Below are 18,324 nucleotides of genomic sequence, written 5' to 3'. Positions count from 1 at the left end.
TTCCATCGACACTTTCATGTATTCATTCCGTGTTAACGGGCTCAATCAAAAAGTTTTAACAATAATTAAATTGTAATCTTTAAATAAAAAAATTATGTTTCATTCACACGATTACTGCTTTTGAGGTCTCACAACTATACTTTTTTTACCTTATATTTAATGGTTTGTTTTTATTGAAGATTTTAAAATTAATTAATTTATTTTCTACTCTAATTCGATTAAAATCACTTGATTTAAAAGCTTGTACCAAACCCGGCCTTAATAGTCGCATTCGGAGGGGGTTGACATGTCTTATTTAGAGAGTGACCACTTCACGCAACAAAAAGCAAGGGATAACTTTATAACTACCGCACAGCTAATCAATATTCTTCTTGCTTACTCCAGCTCTCCACAACACTTGCCAATTTGCCATCTTGGATCAACAATTTACAACTACGAATTTCTCCCTATTTATGTATGGATATACCTGCGGCACCTGTGTCAAAGTGCTTCCTGTTAAGTGCTTTCCTTCACATATTCAGTAACACGAAGAAATGACCATACGCTTATTAACAGAATTCTATGTTTAGGGCCAAGAACATCTTATTGCTATAAGACAACAGATAGTTATAAGTTCACTAAGGGGGGTTGGTTCAAAAGATAAGTTAAACAAGGGAATCAAAAGATAGAACACCATACAAACTCTGAAACTCAACACTACTCTTTAGTTTTTAATGATCACTAACTGGATAATAGAACTGTAGAAAACCCTGCTGAGAAGAATCCTCGACCAATAACAAGGATCCTTAGAAGGATTGATCACCAGGCCAGCATTCCACATACCCAAACAATGGGCACTTGTGCAGGAACAGAAGTGGACTTCATCCTCGATCTTGAAGCCTTGTATCTCTTGCCCATCATGGATTGGATGACCCAAATTCTATTAGTCCTACTTCCCACCTTTCCTTGATTTTTGTTTTCTTGCCCTTCTTGGGGAACAACTCGCAGTGGAGTTGACTGGAGCAGGGGCAAAAGAATAAACAGGCATGTGATGCCCAGGAACCAATGCAGGGAACCCAACAGCAGGGATTCTGCAGAATTCAAACTCAATTAGATCATTATGCAGAACAATATGTATATGTATACTGTGTGTGAAAGTAAAACACACCAAAAAATGATTTTTAATGTAACATGAACTGTTTCAGCAAGAGTGACCAACAGTATAAGGAAATCACAGCATAAATGCTAAACAACAAGTGCATTTAAGATAAGTATAGGTAGGTGAAAGCTGTGTTGAAAATTTACAGACGCAAAAGAAAAAGAAAACAAAATGAACAAGCAAGTATGATGGGCTTACCCAACAGGAGCACAGCAGACTCCTGCATTGGCATGGAGGCACCAACAGCCTTGCTATTCTGCAAGGAAAAACGCAAAGTTTGATTTTCTGCAAGACAATACTGGAGCATTATCCCCAGCCTCCTGCATTCTGACTCATAGTATTTACTCTTCAACTCAAGATCCCTAACATGCGTTTTTTTCCTCTCTCGTGATCGGACCGCTGCATCCCTATTCCTTAGTTGTCTGAAAGAGTAAAATGAACTGATCATTATGACAGCACATTCATGGCCAAAATGGGAACATTAACAAGAAAAGATAGGCCATGTTTGGGAGATAGTTGTTAGCTGATATAACAGCTGATTGGGTTAATTAGAGGGTATAACTAACATTAGTCGATTGTAGAAAGGTGTTTAGTAAATTAACTTATAGCTGTTTGGTATAATTTCTTTTCTTAAAAAGTTAATTAATAGCTTTTTGAATTTAACATTTTGGAGTTACAAAAAGCTAATTAACCTAGTCAAACAACTAATAGTTATCAAATAAACTAATTATTAGTTGATAGGCTAACTATTTTAGCAAATAGGCCATCAAGGCAAACTCTTGGGTTTAAGACACATAATTGCTCTGAGAATAAAGTTGGCAATGAATAAACAACATTTTTTTAGGAGAGGAATACCGCTTGCGTTTCTTTGCGATCGAATCATCATTGTCATCAGCGAGGACCTCGACAGCGTTATCCGCCTTTTGCTGAAACTGGTCAACCCGTTCCACTGTATCCCTCTCCTTTCCCTTGCCATCGTCCTCGACTTCGGAGCCGCTAGATCCTTTGGTATCAGGAGTCCCAACGACTTCTCCAGAATGATCCGATTCCGCAATCCCAACCACCTCCCCAGAAGGAGCCGACGCCTGAGCTGGGGAATCGAGAAGTATTTCTGAGATGAAGTCGTCAGGAGCAGCATCATCGTCCTGCATCAAAATCTCCTCGATGTCCCCGATAGACAGAGGTAATGAATCCGGCGAAAGATTCGAAAACCCCTCGTCCACTGCTGCAAATAAGAAATTGTCGTCATCAAGTAGACGATTCCAATCAAAATCTATGTTTTGCTCCCCTGGGATACTGCCATTATCAACCATCGCACATCGACAAGAGACAAGAGAATCAGGTACTGCAGAGCTAGTACGGATAAAATTGATAGATAACGAAAAGGGTTTCGAGAAAAATCATTTTTGAGGGAGCAATTTATGGAGATGTGGAAGACAGCTTTTCTTCGAGGTGAAGGAGAGGCACTTTCCTTACGACTTCCCTCCGGTCCGTGCTTAGCAAACCGGACCTGTTTCCTTAGTGGTAGAGACTGCGTCATCCAACCAATCAGAAATCAGAATTCAAGACCAAAAACAAAAAAAAAAAAAAAGAATGTGCTTAAGTAAATTCAGAAGTTCCCCTTTTCAAAAAAAAAAAATAAATTCAGAAGTTCCCCTGTATTATTAGATAATTATAGAATGCACTTATTGAATTGTTAAGATTTACGCTAACCTCCCTAATATAGTAATATGGGCAAATTTATATTAACATCTTGTCTTGTATAAAATGAAATACATATTACTAAAAAATATGTTATATCTATCTATGAAAATTTTTGTTTCTTATTGTCATCGTTCATTAACTTTGTCACTTTTAAATATGATTCTTAATAAATAATAATTATATTTCATTACTCAAAAAATAATTATATTTCTCTAATAGACGCTTTAGATAATATTGTTTGTTAAGATTAATGTTGTAAAAATTACGCCCAGGTGCCAATTAATCAGCACCTAGGCGCTAGGCGGCGCCCGACTGCATCGAAGAATGCTGGAATCGGCCTCCTCAACGACCGGGCGCCTAGGCGGCCGGTTAGGCGTCTAGGCGACTGCCTAGCCGTCCGATTTGGTCCCAACGCCAGTTTTTTAAGGGTTATTCGCTCAAAACGACATCGCTTTGAGCGAATAACCCTTAAAGAAAATAAAAATCGCCTCTCGCCAGTGTGAGGCGCCACAGTCTCACTCCTGCGCCTCTCTTTGCCGCTTCGCTAGTCCGTCCCAAGCCCAAACGCCTCTGCCTCCGCCAATTCGCCCGCAACGGTCACCGCCTTGCCTGCGCCACCGCCCACCGGTCGCTGCCTCAGTTCTATGGAAGAATTACCAAGCCTCAACACTACAACTTGATCAGTTCAATATTGTACACCAACAAAAATCACACACTCCTTCCTTGTTGGAGCAGCAACCACTCAACCAGCCTCCGCATAGAATCAGTAAAATATGAACAATAACCAGAAACTTCAGTCATCAAGGAATGACATATGTAGTAGGAATGGTACAGACCTCTGAAACAAGTAGTTAGATGAAGCAATCACAAGTAGAAAAGATATTCAATCTACAAATATACAATCTTCGGTTTACATGAACATACAATCTTTGTACACTTTCTCCGCTTGAATTTTCAGTCAACGCAGAGAACTACATCTTCATTCTGCTCTGAATTACCACACCTGCCTTCCTTCCATCCATCACTCATCACCAATTACAACCTCCTAAGTCCTCATCCTACCAACAATTACTCAAGACTAGATATAAATTTAAGAAAACGACTAGGGAACAACCATCACCAAATCCCCAAACCCCTATGTCATGAAGGCAAAACTGGAAGGAAGTTTATGTGGGGGAAAACAAAACATAACAACAGTCCTAACAAGGTATGCCTAGTTACAAAGAATCACATTTTGTAAAGTATATACTTATGATAAGAAAAACAGGCAGCAAGTATCACTCACAAAAAGACACACACACACACACACATTTTAACAAATTCACACTATCCAAAACAAAAGACATCTTTTGAGTTACTCCAATAACCAAGTGCCCCTTTTTATTCCATATTCCATTAGCTGAGCACAAACTACCATATTTTACCATGATTAAGCCTTTCCAGTCAAACCAAGCAATGCCCTTTATGAATTCAATTTGGGTTAGCTCTATTGCGGCCTAAAAGAGCCCAACCCCCTAAACTATGTAATAGCAACATGATGGATATTCTAAAGTTCAATAAAACAAACAAAACACATCAATATAATGAAACCTGCACATTCCCATTCCTTGTTAGAATTTAGAAACAATAAAGAGCTCCAATAACATTTTCCCTTATTTTCACATGTAACTCTCAAAGAAGTGTTAGATACTTGTTGGATATAGCAGTGCAAAAACGAGTTCCTCTATGTTGGCATCTATTTACTTGACCTACTCACCTAGATAAGCTGATAAGCATGCATTCTCCAGCAGGTGACTTGATAATATTGATGCTCTCATATACGTAAAATAAAAACCACATTTACAAGCTGAGACAGATAAACAAGATCATGTGGAACAAATAAATCTAGAAGGAAAACCATGCATCACAGTAAAAGTGAATTAACAATACTGCGACACATGGTAGTTATTAGGCCACTAAGGACAAGGGTAATGCAAGATGGAGAATACAAATATGGAAGCAATTATACCATGCAACATTTCATTGTTCAGAGGTGAAAACATGTCCCCGCATGTTCTTTGCATTGTTTCCCATGTCTAATATGATTTTGAAAATATTAGCTTAAAAGTTCCTTCTGCAGCTAAATTAAATTTTATAGCAAATCTCACCATATGAATTTCAGTTGATCACATTACAACAAATCAGTATTTAAGTTTACTTCCATCATATTAGAAGCCCAATAAGTTTTCACAGTCTAAAACTGTTCTTGCATGTTAGGCAATTGAAATTTTAAAAAGAAGTAACAAGATCTATTTCTCTGCAGAGACTCGTTCTTGTAAAGAAGGAAGTACTAACAACAGACGGGTTAAGCGGCTACAGTGCTACATTTCATTACAAACAAAGGGCATGAACATGAACATATATATATATATATGCATAGCAAGAAATCAAACAAACACTGAACCATACTACAACAACAAAAATCAGCCACCTTCAAAACAGAAAACCAGGGCAACACTCTCCGACAAAGAAAAGAGTTTCCTTTTTCAATATTTTGGGTTTGGGGGAGATCATCCCAGAGTTCTTCAGAAACATAGAGAAAGGTAGCATTTCAGCCCAAAATAATTAGGAAAGGAGAAAATGGCAAAGAAAGTTTCAATACTAGAAATGGACTAAGAACCTCAGGACTGCCTCTCTTCCTTCTCTCGATTCCATTGCTCGATCCTAGCCCTGCGTTCCTCGCTCCCTTCCCTTATTGGACTCTCATGCCTCCTCCTCCCACTATCACTCTCATGCCTCCCATGCCTTTTCCCAGCTCGAAAATCGTCACGACCACGGTCACGCTCTCGATAATCACGATGTTGTTCACGCCTTTCACGGTCCTTCCGGTAATGCGGGCTTGTGCTCCTGCTACGGCTCCTACTTTTTCTAAACCTGCGGTACCTCCCAAAGAGCTTCCTCCTCAGCTCCCTGCCGATCATCTTTACATGCATGAAGTTACAGTATCCCCCTCGGTTGCAGCTATTCTCCTCGTATTGGCGGCATGTCGCCTCGCGGAAATCTGTCACTGGCGAGAAATCAGCTATGATCGGACGGCCAGAGTAAAATCGACCCTGCAGCGCCTGCAAGGCAGCTGCGGCGTGGTCTTCCTCCTTGAACTGAGCATAAACGTTGCCAATCATGTGGTCGGCGAGGTTGTCACAGACGTTCAGGCTCTCAATCTCACCGAACTTGCTGAGCTCTTCGAAGATGTCCTCGTAGAAATCCTCAAAGTGCTCCTGGATCTTGTGGGGATCGATAGGTTGGCCCTGGGCATCAACGCCAGGCGTGATCATGTCAGGCCGATGGTACATGTTGGAGAGAAGTAGAGTAGGGGAAATGGTGGGTCGGTTGTGGAGACGAGAGCACCGGTCACCGTGACGGCAGGCGCCGATCTTGAAGTAGAAGGGACAGTTCACGCGATCCTTCTCGGTTCCGAAAATCGAAGCCAAATGCTCCGCCATGTCTGGCCTAAATCCGTATGGTAGGGTTTTTGAGTCTTAACCAAATCGCAGAACTGGAAAGATTTTATTTTGAGCTCATTCTGAGATTTAATGAGAAGAAATGGAAGATTTTATTTTAGATCGAAACCCTAATTTGATATGAAATCGGCAAGTGTGAACGATAGAACGAGCTTTAATTGCAGTCCGGGTAAGATGAATTGGATCCAGTCCGGGCCGCCCCACTTCCCTTACTCCGTATAAGTGTATGTACGATTTGCGAAACTTGGCAACGGTTGTATTAGTTCGAAACTTGTGGATTCGGATCTGAGCTCCTATCAACGAGAATATATTTTCTGTATTTGATGAATAATTTTGAAAGTACAAAGAGGGAATATATAGAGATGTTAGATAGAATCCTAGTCAATAATATAGTTCTAGTCTAATATGAATAATAGAATCCTAATACTCTCCCTCAAGCACAAATTTGATCAGCCAAAACATTGAGCTTGGAAGGGAGTAAATTAAAACGTACAGACGAAAGAGACTTAGTAAAAATAGCCTCTATCTGATCTTTGGTAGAAATAAAATAGACTTGTAATTCCTTCTTTGCTACTTTATCACGAACAAAGTGGTAGTCGATCTCAATGTGTTTGGTGCGAGCATGAAACACCGGATTAGCACATTGATAAATAGCACCCAGATTATCACACCAGAGTTTGGGCGCAGAAGGTGGCACAAACCCGAGTTCCTTCATCAGAGAGACAAGCCAAGTAACCTCTGCAGAAACATCAGCGAGTCCTTTTGTATTCTGCCTCAGTTGAGGAACGAGCCACAGTACGCTGCTTTCGACAAACCCATGAGACAAGATTGGTCCTAAAAAACACAGCAAAATTACTAGTAGATTTTAGATCATTAGGATCGCCAGCCCAATCCGAATCAGAATATGCATGAATATCCAGAGAGGAAGAAGGAGTAATTTTAAGACCGAGATGTAGTGTCCCATTTACATACCGTAACACCCTCTTGAGAGCCGCCCAATCCGCAGTAGAGGAAGAGTGCATGTGCTGACACAAACGATTGACTGCATAGGAGAGATCAAGACGAGTTACCGTAAGATATTGCAGAGCACCTGCAAAGCTGCGATACTGGGTGAGATCAGCATATGGCACCACGACACCGATCTCGGCCTTCGCGGTTGAAACCGGGGTGGCCACAGGCTTGCACTCAACCATACCTGCTCGTTTTAAAATATCATTCATGTACCGTTGTTGAGACAGAAGCATGCCACCAGACAACGGAATAGTCTCAATACCTAGAAAAAACGAGGGCACTCCCATATCACGAACTTTAAATTCAAGAGCCAGCTTGCCAATAAGATCAGTCACAAGAGACGTATCCCATGACCAAAATATCATCCACATAGACCAGAAAATATAGACGAGTATTGCCACGTGAATATATAAATAAAGAGACATCAGTTTTGGAAGGTGAGAAACCAACAGAAACCAGAAAATCATGCAAACGCGTGAACCAGGCGCGGGGAGCTTGTTTAAGCCCATACAAAGAACGTTGAAGGAGACAAACGTGCCCGGGCATCGTTTTGTCTTCATAGCAAGGGGCTGGCGCATATAAACCGTCTCAGCAAGGTTGCCATTTAGGAAAGCCTTGTAAATGTCTAACTGTCGAATAGTCCATCCACGAGAAATAACTAAGGATAAGAGAAGCCGTACCGTAGTCGGTTTAACCACAAGACTAAAAGTCTCAAAGAAATCCTCACCGACAACTTGATTGAATCCCTTTGCAACTAATCGAGCCTTGTAACGCTCAACCGAACCATCAGTTTTTCTCTCGGTTCTAAATACCCACTTGCAGCCAACCACATTCATACTTGATTTAAAAGGAACGAGCCGCCATGTATTGTTGTGCACCAAGGCATTAAATTCCAAATCCATTACATCCCGCCATTCGGATAATTTGACTGCTTGAGTAAAACATGTGGGCTCAGTAGTGACATCAGTGGATAGAGCAACACGATCATGCAGCCCCGAGCTCCGCGTATTCATCCCGTGAGACCGAACGGGTGAGGTAGCAGGACGAGATCGACCACGGGGTCGACCTCTCGGCCGAGCAGGAGGCTAGTCCGTGACTGTCCGCTCGGACTCGGTCACGGACGGCTCGGCAGAGGCGGGCTGATCGCGTTGCTGGTCGGACCTGGCTACAGGCACGGCACGTTGATCACCAAAGGCCGAGACAGTACTCGGCTTACCATGAGACACAACCGACGCAACACCCCATGGCTCTGGGCGTGGTGCGGGTACCTGCGAGTCAACAGAAGCAACAAAAAGGAAAGACAGACTCATCGAATCGCACATGGCGACAGCCGACAGATAAAAACCTTGTTAGTATTAGTGTTTAAACAACGATAGCCACGAAAAGATGGGGGATATCCTAAGAAGACACAAGGAGATGACCGAAATTGTAGTTTGTTGCGATTATAGGGACACAGGTTAGGAAAACATAAACACCAAAAAACACGCAAGTATGAATAGGAGGGAGGAGACCGATGCAAGAAATAATGAGCAGATTTATCAGATAAGACACGCGTGGGCATTTTATTAATGAGATACACAGCAGTTTCGAAGGCATAATCCCAAAAACGAGACGGAACAGAGGACTGGCCATTAGCGCCAGTCCTGTTTCGACAACATGGCGATGTTTGCGTTCTACTCTGTCGTTTTGTTCATGAGTATACGCACAAGACTGCCTGTGACGAATATCCAACGACGCGAGAGTCGAACCAAGCTTTTTATATTCTCCCCCTAAATCAGACTGAAAAGATAGAATTTTACGAGAGAAGGAATGTTCAACAAGTGACCGAAACTTATCAAATATCCCATACAAATCAGACTTAGCCCGCATAGGATAATACCACATGTAACGAGTGTAATCATCCACAAATAATACAAAATATTTAAAGCCATTTGCAGAAAGTATCGGCGCAGGGCCCCAAATATCCGAATATATTAATTCTAAAGGATGCGAACTAGTAGGTTCAACACGCGATAAAGGAAAACGAGACGACTTGCCCAATTGACAAGAGGAACAAATATTGGGCAAATCACTGGGATTAAAAGAACTAAGGCTAGACGAGGCTAAAATTTGACGCAAGACCCGAGAGTGTGGATGCCAAGCCGCATATGCCAAACGAAAGAGGATCGTGCAGTAACAAAAGCAGCAGGAGCCGGACGCGAGGTAGGCCAAACATATAAACCCCCAGATGCATGCCCCTTGTAATGTCCTTCACAAAGAAACAAGAAGGGTGAAACTCAAAAAAGACATTATTTTCTTTAGCAAAACGTTGAACAGATAATAACGAAGAAAATAAACCAGGAACATGCAAGACATCATACATACGAAACGACCTAGAATCAGTGGCTAACGAAGTAGAACCAACAGTAACAATAGGCAAATCTGTACCATTGTCGACCCGAAGTGTCTCCAGACCATCATACGTAGTAGAGGACGTCAATAAGGTGGGATCAGGAGTGGCATGATTTGTGGCCCCAGTGTCGGGAAATCACTGATGAGAGTCATCCAAAGAACCTTCAACACCATAAACGGCGACATTCGCCTGAGGATCCGGATCAGGAGTGAAACGATGCCAACATGTCGTAGCTATATGCCCTTGCTTGTTGCAAAGTTGACACCGAGGGCCCGAGTTGGACCGCCCCCGGCCACGGCCACCGCGTCCTCTACCGCGGCCGCCACCTCCTCGGTTCTGCGGATTGCCACCGCGACCACCGCGTCCTCCGCGGCTCACGGCCAAGGCTGCCGGTGCACCGAGAGCCGCGTTGTCATCCAAACAGATCCATTCCTGCGAAACAAGAAAATCCGCAACCTCTGGGAGGGGAACGGGAGCACCGCGGGCTAGGGTTGCCACCAATGGTCGGAACTCCGGGCGTAAACCGCGAAACACGTATAAGTTCTGATCATCCAACTCAACATGACGACCGGTGAGATCCAATTCATCAATCAACATCTGGGCACGACCAAGGTAATCAGATATGGAGGAATCACCTTGACGGAGCCCCTGAAGTTTGCTGAGAAGCCGGAGTGCACGAGAGCGGGTAGACAAACCTAGGGTTTGTTCGATTACCTGCCAAAGCTGCCACGAGGTGCCCTTGCCGACGGCGAAGCGAAGAGTCTCCTCGGATAAAGAGGAGATGAGCATGGAGAGGATGGCTTTGTCTTGCAGGCGCCACGCGAGCTGCCGTGTTGGGAGATCGGAAACCACCGTCGGGGCGCTGTCCGCGGTTGATGCCAGCGCCGGCGATGCCGTCGGAAAGGGTGTAGAACCATTAATAAACCCTAGAAGCCCTTGGCCTTCAAGAAACGGAAGCATCTGAGCCCGCCATAATAGATAATTCCGGGAGGTCAACTTTAACGAAACAAAGTGATGAGTTGATGAGAGGCTACCACTCGCAGGCATCGTAGGAATCTCGGTAACAGTCCATTCAAAGGAACCAAGAACAGAGCCGTCATTAACACCGATATTTTCCATGGAAAAACCTAGCTGATACCAAATGAGAATATATTTTATGTATTTGATGAATAATGTCTGAGAGTACAGGGAGCAAATATATAGAGATGCTAGATAGAATCATAGTCTAACACGAATAATATAGTCCTAGTCTAATATGAATAATAGAGTCCTAATATCAATAACCTCACCACATCCTTCATTAGATAGTCAGGACTCAGGGAATATCGGTGGTTGGTAGGGCGATGTTACCAAGATAGCTGGTTGTATGTGGACACGTGGCAAGCATGCGGGATGCTCGGCATGTGTTATGTTTTCCTTCACTATAAATACCACATTAAATGCAGGGGGACTTAAGGACTTTTAGCCTTTTTCACCTACTACGATATAGTTCGGGATCCTCTAACATCACGTCTCCTAATTATTTAGACTTATTCGTGGCGAACAGTCGTATTTACACTATTAATTTGACACCGTCCATGAGATCGGTACAGTACAGCCGTCTGTTGTGCTTATACCGACCTCCAATCGTGTATCCATATTTTGACTTTTTCAATGAACTCGAAGTTGAGGATAGTAGCTCCGATATACAGTCACATCTGAATGCTCGGATAGACCTCAATCATGCTCCTACAAGGGGTAGCTCTGGGAGAAGCAGTCCACATTCCCCGTTGCCCCCTGTCAAATGCCTTATAAATTCCCCATGAATCCTGCTAGGTACCATACCCGACCTTCTAGTGGTGGCAAAACTCAACGTGATTCTATGCTCCAATCTATCCATTTCAGCCAACGCCAGTTATATACCCACAGTCGATGTATATGGCAACACCAACTGCACTAGAGGTGATGCCTACAGGGGGGTTCGGGGGAAGGGAACCCGAGATCCAGCGAGCGCAGAGTGTCGGCGAATAATCATGAGCTTTCTCCCCAACCTTGTCGGCCGGTGTAGACCAAACATGCAAAATTTTGGGTTTCATGATGATGAAGCGGGGAATCGAGTCGAATTCGACCAAGGTTAAAGCTATTTTGGATATGCATGCCTCGACTTCAATCCGAGAGGTGCAATAATTGACCGGGCCGATCTGGGCGCTTAGCCGCATTAAGCAAATTCTTGTCAAAGTTGGCCGAGAAGGCTCTCCCATTCTTTAAGATCCTTAAGAAGGCGAATGCCTTCGCATGGGATGATAATTGCCAGGTGGGCTTGAGAGCTTGAAAAAATACATGATGTCACCCATCATCTTATCTAGACCGGAACTCGGGGAGACTTTGGATGTGTACTTAGCCGTGACAAATTGGGCGGTTAGTGCAGTTTTGTGTCGAACCGACCAGCAAGGAGTTCAACGCCTCGTATACTACGTTAGTCACGCATTGCAGGGACCCAAGCTGCGATATTCCCGATTAGAGAATGTCGTTTTCGCCCTCTACACGGCCGCAAAGAAATTAACTCCGTATTTTCAAGGGTGGACTGTTCGGTGTTGACTGATCAACCCACCGGAGCAATCTTGAGTACTTCGACTTCCTCCGATTGTTTGGTAATGTGCGCAATGATGCTTACTCAATTTGCGATCGAGTATAAGCCGCAATCGGCAGTCAAGGGTCGAGCGTTGGCAGATTTCTTAGTGGAATGCACAATGAGAGATACCGAGCGGGCATGGCAGTCCGACCCCAAAGACCCTTTGTGGGAAATCGCCACTGATGATTCAAGCGGTGGCGTAATCATCACTATCTCAAAGGCTTGTTATGGTCCACACAATAATTTGTCGATTTCCTCCGACCCTCTCGCTAGCGTCAATGCAACAATATTTGGCACCCGCCAATTTTCTAATGTTGGATATAGGACAATTCTAAAAAAGGTCATCGATATGATGAGAACGAGGATTTTAATTTGTTGCAGTGTAAGACTCGACCCTAAGCTAGCCGAAGCAAGGAGGCCGGCCATTTTGTGGCTGGCTAAAAAACCAAGGGCCTGAGGGGTAATTTTGGAGACAGGATTATTGTTTAAATGTATGGCTGGGCAAACTTGGTAGCTCACACTTTGGCCAGAGCCAGCTACAAGCTCTTATGCTGTTGTACGAGAATGGGACTTAGCTCCTCCTCCCTTATTACTGACTTGCTTACTTTTGATTAATATTATTCAAGTTTCTTGATTCAAATATACATATATCATTATTAATGTGTTGATTTTAATACTCATATTCAAACCAATGGAATTCATATTCTCATATTCAAACCAAACACTAACAAGCCGTAAATGGAATTCATATTCCCATAACCAAACCAAACGGTCTGTAAATGATAGCCACAATATAGTAAAATTTCAACAAGAACATGCTACAAAAAGCATTATTTATTTTTTAATCCCAGAATTAATCATCTAGGCAAGGAGTTTGGAGGGAAGTAATGCAGTGGATTCTCCCTCAATAATTCCGTTTCCCTGCATAAAGTTAACACCACAATGATTAGCGAAACTGAGGCGAATAGTGAAGTGGGGAAAGAAATGCTGAGGTAGAAGTCATTCACTCACTTCTTGATGTCTTTTCCATCCCCTTGTCTGAGCTGCAGAGTAGAAACCTTCTCACCACGATTTTCTGTTTCAGATTTTCTACAAGTGTAAACAGAGACAGCATCAATGCCACATTCTGCAGCATGTCTGAAGAACTAATTAACTATTCTAAACTTCATTCATGTAGATTCAAACACAATACAATAGTGGCTAAGTGATTGATATATGCATGGATTCTCCATTGGACTTTCATAAAGTCAAAAGTATATATACACGAGTCTAACAATGATAGCAGTGTGTACTCACTCATTACATTCGTCATCCACAAAAATCTCGATGCATGCAGTAGCAGTGGCTCCATTGTTTCTATGTACTGCTCTTTGAGGAATCTGGAAAAAGGAACTTTGGGTATGAGATATTGCTAAACATTGGGTATTCTTGCAAGGTCAAAGTTTTCTTCACATGAAACCTAACCTTATTTGAGGTCCATTTGGAAGGAATTGCATTATTCTCTTTGTTCCTCTCTCCTCTGGCACCAAGGCAGTGCCATGATCTGGAGTCCAACTTTGATGTCTCTATATGATGGCTTGATGCGATATCAGTGTTTTTATCTTTATAAATGGGGAGTAGTGGAACTTGAGCCCTGCAAAATGTGAATTCTCATTCAGAAATGCATTCATTATACACTATCCACATTCTCTGTCAAATTGTTCTTGCAATCTCATTATCAGCATTTCAGTTTCAATTCAATACTAACACAATCCTGAACAAGTCTTGTCTATTGATCCTCAAATGTTGTTATTCGAAAGGATCATAGATATTCAAAATCCCAGAAAGTATTCAATCTCACATCTTTTTAAAGATTTTAAAGTAGAATCCTTAAATATAATAACATATGCATTAATAAGATTTCAGCTGCTATAATCAGGAAACTTGCTAATTCAGTGGCCCCTATGATTTTACCCTGGAGTAGAGATAAACAAGAATTCATGCTATCAAGAAACCCTATAAGGATAAAATCATTTTGCTCACCTTCCATGCTTCAACTTCTTCCTAGAAAAATCAGAAGTCTCTGTAGTTTGATTTCCTACAGGAAGGAGAACAATATTACTATTTAAGATTCTCATGACTTCAACAGAAACATGGGGTTATATGACTTACCAGTGCCTCCTCTAGCCAATAAAGTACCAAAACTTCGAACTGGCAATTGGTTTTCTGTTGAATCTTCCTGACCATTTGCAAAGAGGCATCATTAATATTTAATACAACCTCATGGAAAATAGGAAACAACAAAAAGGTGGGAACCCTAAAGGAGCAATTTACATACCTCTACTGCTTTTGGTTTCCTCATTGATCGTCCAAGAAATTTCCTATAAGCTTCCTTCAACTTTTCAATTGGCTGTGCATTTCTAGAACAGAGGAACACCAAAACAATAACATTAGCGATAACAATAATAATGTTAGTGGCTGAAGCCTGAAGGTACTACTTATCATTGGATAGCAAACATAGGAATAAAGGAAAATGTAATATGCTTGATTTGGTTCCTGAAGGATGTTAAATATGTAAATAAAAATTCAATTGCATGATGTCTCAAAGGTATTTAGGGACATTATTTTAACCTAAAGTATGAGAGGATTTAATCATGCTGTCAACCAAAGCATAAGCTAATGATTGATAATGTCATTGCATTGCTGGAGCAAAAAGTTTTACCCACAACTGGCAATCATTTGCCCCCATGATAGCCAACTCATGTTTAATATATTCACTGATAAACAACATAATATCTTGAAAAAAACAACATTTGCTATTTAAGAAAATTCAAAACAGGAAGAAGATTGGAAAAGAATCAATAAAAAATAAAAAATAAAAAATAAAAAACAAAAAACATGCACACAAAACGAAAATCACTGTAAGCATTTGAATTATTTACTACTTTATTCAGAATGAAGGCTTAATTGACACTAACTAAGAAGCCTCAAGTTTAACGTGTGAAGCATCAGACATGGGAAACCAACATAGCAACATAAAATACCAATGTTATCTAAGTCAAAGGGTCCTACATAATTTAGATAGTACACCAAACTCAAACAAGACCAATGCAGCAGAGAAGTCAACCATACAGGAAATCATAACTAGATAAAATAAACTAAATGTACAAAATAAAGAGAACTTACATAGATAACCCACGATTGAATATTTCATCTGCAGTTCTAATTTTATTTTTAGATTCCATGTGCAAGGCATATGCAACGTAGAAGGAAGAGTGTGTCTGTCCAATTTTATTTGCCTCCAGAAAACTAAAGATGACTTCAGCATCCACACAATTTTCAGCCTGCCAAAAATTTCAAATGAAAACATAATAAGAACTGGCCATTATGGCATAGTTTTTTAATCAACTAAAGATCACACTTGTAAACTTAATTCTGTATAATGTGGAGAAAAAGGAGGAAAAACATGGAAATGGAACCTACATATTCTAGCCACACTTTCAAGTAGCGAATATCATCTTTGTATCGATCGTCATGCCAAAAGGTACGAACACATTGTTCATAAATCACAACAAGTCCTGAGCTGTCTCCACCAGGAGGGAAAGACTCCTGGACCCACTTGATACACCTACAGGATTTTAGTGAACATAGCGTTATTAAACATCAAAAGAAAGTGCACTAACATAAAATCTTGGACAAAAGCATCAATTTCCCCTCAGTTGAGGGCCTTGAGGCAAGCACATTATGACAGACTATTTCACCGGTATAAACCAGTGTGCCCTTCAAAAGTTTGTACTTGAGAGGAAACAAAAGGCAAACTATGCCCAATTGATAACGATCCGAAATTGGAAGGAAAAAGAGCAAGGGGGTGAATCACAAAATGAGGACTCACTCGAGCCATGGTTGGAGAGGGTCTTCGCCTTTGTACTCGTCAATGGCTTCAATCAGCCTCCTGGTGTTGAAAGGGGGCAGGTTAAATTTAGGAAAAAGAATGAAATCGGGAGCCGAATCAAGGAGTGAATTAGTTAGCGCAAACCTTCGTTTATCGAGAAGGGATTTCTTGAGCTGGAAATCAGAGTGAGATTTGAGAGCGTCGTTGAGAAGACTGATGTTACGGCCTCTCTTGAGAGGCCTGACGTTCTCCTTGAAGAGTTCCCACTCGTTGCCCGTCTCTTGCTTTGACGCCAAAAACTCAGTCTCTGGATCCATTAATACGTTCTCCATTTCCGTCGGTCTTCTTCTTCTTCTCCTCCTAGTTGCAGAGAGAAATTTGCCGTGCGTTTCAAATTTTGAAATGAGCATATAACAACGGAAGATTCATACACAGTTTCAATTTCATAGCCGTTGGAGCCTTGGGGCGTGGGCCAGATGGACTGCCGATTGAACCAATCGCGTTGAGGTTTGCTGGGTTAGCCCATTACTTTCAAAAATACCAAGCCCAAAAAGCTGTCGCTGAGTTAACAATTGTTATATCGTGCACCAGAGCGCACAATGCATTGTGTGTCTTAAAAATCTCATGTTTCGTATTATCGTATGTACATAATTGTAGAGTATAATACACATAAACTCATAACATAATACACATAAACTCTTAATATAATATACATAAACTTTTAACATAATACACATACACTTTTAGGACGCACAATACATTATGTAGCCAAGTCCACGATATAATTTGCCATGAGTTAAGAGCAAGGCTCCTAGCCTCCTGGTACTCGGATCCACTTTATAAGAAAAGGGACATCATGAAAGCAACAACATCATTTTAAATTTAAAAAGAAAAAAAAATCGAAAGTATGTGTAATGTATTTGGATAATGTTTTTTTTTTTTTTTTTTTTTTTTTTTTTTTTTGCCTATTAAACTATGTAATTTAGGTTATCATTTTGTTGTTTGGTGCCTATTAAACTATTTGCAAATTAGATTGTATTTTGTGCAACTAACATGTGATTTTTTGTTGCTTGAGGATCTATTAAACAACTAAACAAGTGCAACTTAAGATGTTGTTTTGCAGTAAGAGTTGTGTATATATGAAGATTCATGGAGGGAATTTGAGAAAAGTTTACGAAGTGACCAATATGTCATTTAATAATTTAAAAATTTAAAATAAATTGTTAATATTAATAAAATCTATAGATAATGAATTGGAATTGTCGCATTTGACATAATTAATGAGGAAAATTTGTACTCCGTATAAAATGTTCTCTGTGTCACATTTTATCTATTCTACTTAGTATTCATTGGTCAAATAAGCTATTTCTTCTTTATTTATTTTCTTTAGTATTTTGTTACTTATTTTTAATTTTTTTAAAAATGTTTAATAGTAGTTTTGGTGTAGTTTCTAAATATATAAAATTTGTACACTAATAGTATACAAATTTAATATTATGAAAAATTTGAATTAAAAATACATTTATTAAAGCCTCGTTATTCGATATAACGAGCCAAATACATAAAGTGAAATGGATGGAGTAATAATTAATGAGTTGAATATACAATTTTGGTATAACTAATTGATTAAAATCATCATTTTGCCTATTTTAGTTTATGATATTGTAATTTATAAATTGTAACATTTTAATTTTAAAATTAATTATTACTTTTATTATCATTATTATTATTATGTAGAGACATTGATTTTTATACTCATTATTCCATATAAATATATAATTTCAAATCCAACCAAACAATAGAATCAATATTCTCAATAATTTATTTTTGACCAACAAAACAACAAAATCAATTATCGTGCTATTTTTTAATAGAATTTCAATTTAATTTATCTTCAAATATTTTTCGCAAACCAAACTCAAGTATTCACTATTTCTATGTAAAATGAGTTGCACTCCAATTTTAAAAGCTCTACCATAGCATTGCAGTTCATGGTGAAAGAAGTTAATAATATGAAATGTTTTATAAAATGTACATAATTGGTCTACTATTTTTCTTGGATCTAGAAACGGCCATATTACAAAAAAAAAAAAAAAC

At 40.3% G+C, this 18,324-nt stretch overlaps 4 protein-coding genes across 7 annotated transcripts; all 4 read right to left on the bottom strand.

The window, feature by feature from the left end:
• Positions 1–548: 548 nt before the first annotated feature.
• Positions 549–2,620, bottom strand: LOC109167492 (bZIP transcription factor 60). Its single transcript, XM_019316516.1, has 3 exons — positions 1,994–2,620; positions 1,337–1,560; positions 549–1,070 (listed from the first exon to the last, which is right to left on the bottom strand). Exons 1-3 carry the CDS (start codon positions 2,449–2,451, stop codon positions 799–801), a joined length of 954 nt encoding a protein of 317 aa, XP_019172061.1. The 5' UTR covers positions 2,452–2,620; the 3' UTR covers positions 549–798.
• Positions 2,621–3,639: 1,019 nt separating this feature from the next.
• LOC109167471 (splicing factor U2af small subunit B-like) lies at positions 3,640–6,546 on the bottom strand. 4 transcript variants are annotated; one of them, XM_019316478.1, is made up of 3 exons: positions 5,502–6,546; positions 4,533–4,661; positions 3,640–3,900 (listed from the first exon to the last, which is right to left on the bottom strand). In XM_019316478.1, exon 1 carries the CDS (start codon positions 6,322–6,324, stop codon positions 5,503–5,505), a length of 822 nt encoding a protein of 273 aa, XP_019172023.1. In that variant the 5' UTR covers positions 6,325–6,546; the 3' UTR covers positions 3,640–3,900; positions 4,533–4,661; position 5,502. The 4 variants fall into 4 exon arrangements, with proteins under 4 accessions (XP_019172023.1, XP_019172040.1, XP_019172032.1 ...); XM_019316495.1 differs by having other exon boundaries at positions 3,640–3,894; XM_019316487.1 differs by having other exon boundaries at positions 4,533–4,654.
• Positions 6,547–9,880: 3,334 nt separating this feature from the next.
• Positions 9,881–10,864, bottom strand: LOC109165311. Its single transcript, XM_019314018.1, has one exon. It carries the CDS (start codon positions 10,862–10,864, stop codon positions 9,881–9,883), a length of 984 nt encoding a protein of 327 aa, XP_019169563.1.
• Positions 10,865–13,037: 2,173 nt separating this feature from the next.
• LOC109167082 (mitotic spindle checkpoint protein BUBR1) lies at positions 13,038–16,640 on the bottom strand. Its single transcript, XM_019315995.1, has 11 exons — positions 16,372–16,640; positions 16,228–16,287; positions 15,819–15,963; positions 15,522–15,679; positions 14,674–14,755; positions 14,508–14,574; positions 14,379–14,433; positions 13,821–13,989; positions 13,653–13,735; positions 13,368–13,445; positions 13,038–13,277 (listed from the first exon to the last, which is right to left on the bottom strand). The coding sequence occupies exons 1-11, from the start codon at positions 16,635–16,637 to the stop codon at positions 13,214–13,216; spliced, it is 1,227 nt and encodes a 408-aa protein (XP_019171540.1). The 5' UTR covers positions 16,638–16,640; the 3' UTR covers positions 13,038–13,213.
• Between the last annotated feature and the right edge of the window lie 1,684 nt (positions 16,641–18,324).

This window comes from Ipomoea nil, unplaced genomic scaffold (assembly GCF_001879475.1).
Source record: "Ipomoea nil cultivar Tokyo-kokei standard unplaced genomic scaffold, Asagao_1.1 scaffold0317, whole genome shotgun sequence".
Classification (NCBI taxonomy): domain Eukaryota; kingdom Viridiplantae; phylum Streptophyta; class Magnoliopsida; order Solanales; family Convolvulaceae; genus Ipomoea; species Ipomoea nil.
The sequence above is the reverse complement of the archived record's forward strand: the minus strand, read 5'-3'. Positions and strand labels throughout refer to the sequence as shown.

What these genes read in the sequence shown, in the direction of transcription:
- LOC109167082 (XM_019315995.1), bottom strand. Translation starts at nt 16,637, where the DNA reads ATGCTCATTTCAAAATTTGAAACGCACGGCAAATTTCTCTCTGCAACT. An exon ending in GTGGATGACGAATGTAATGA is followed by an intron (nt 13,446 to 13,652) that starts GTGAGTACACAC and finishes TTACACTTGTAG; the next exon opens with AAAATCTGAAACAGAAAATC. An exon ending in GATGGAAAAGACATCAAGAA is followed by an intron (nt 13,278 to 13,367) that starts GTGAGTGAATGA and finishes AACTTTATGCAG; the next exon opens with GGAAACGGAATTATTGAGGG.
- LOC109165311 (XM_019314018.1), bottom strand. Translation starts at nt 10,864, where the DNA reads ATGGAAAATATCGGTGTTAATGACGGCTCTGTTCTTGGTTCCTTTGAA.
- LOC109167471 (XM_019316478.1), bottom strand. Translation starts at nt 6,324, where the DNA reads ATGGCGGAGCATTTGGCTTCGATTTTCGGAACCGAGAAGGATCGCGTG.
- LOC109167492 (XM_019316516.1), bottom strand. Translation starts at nt 2,451, where the DNA reads ATGGTTGATAATGGCAGTATCCCAGGGGAGCAAAACATAGATTTTGAT. An exon ending in ATCGCAAAGAAACGCAAGCG is followed by an intron (nt 1,561 to 1,993) that starts GTATTCCTCTCC and finishes TTACTCTTTCAG; the next exon opens with ACAACTAAGGAATAGGGATG. An exon ending in GTCTGCTGTGCTCCTGTTGG is followed by an intron (nt 1,071 to 1,336) that starts GTAAGCCCATCA and finishes TGAATTCTGCAG; the next exon opens with AATCCCTGCTGTTGGGTTCC.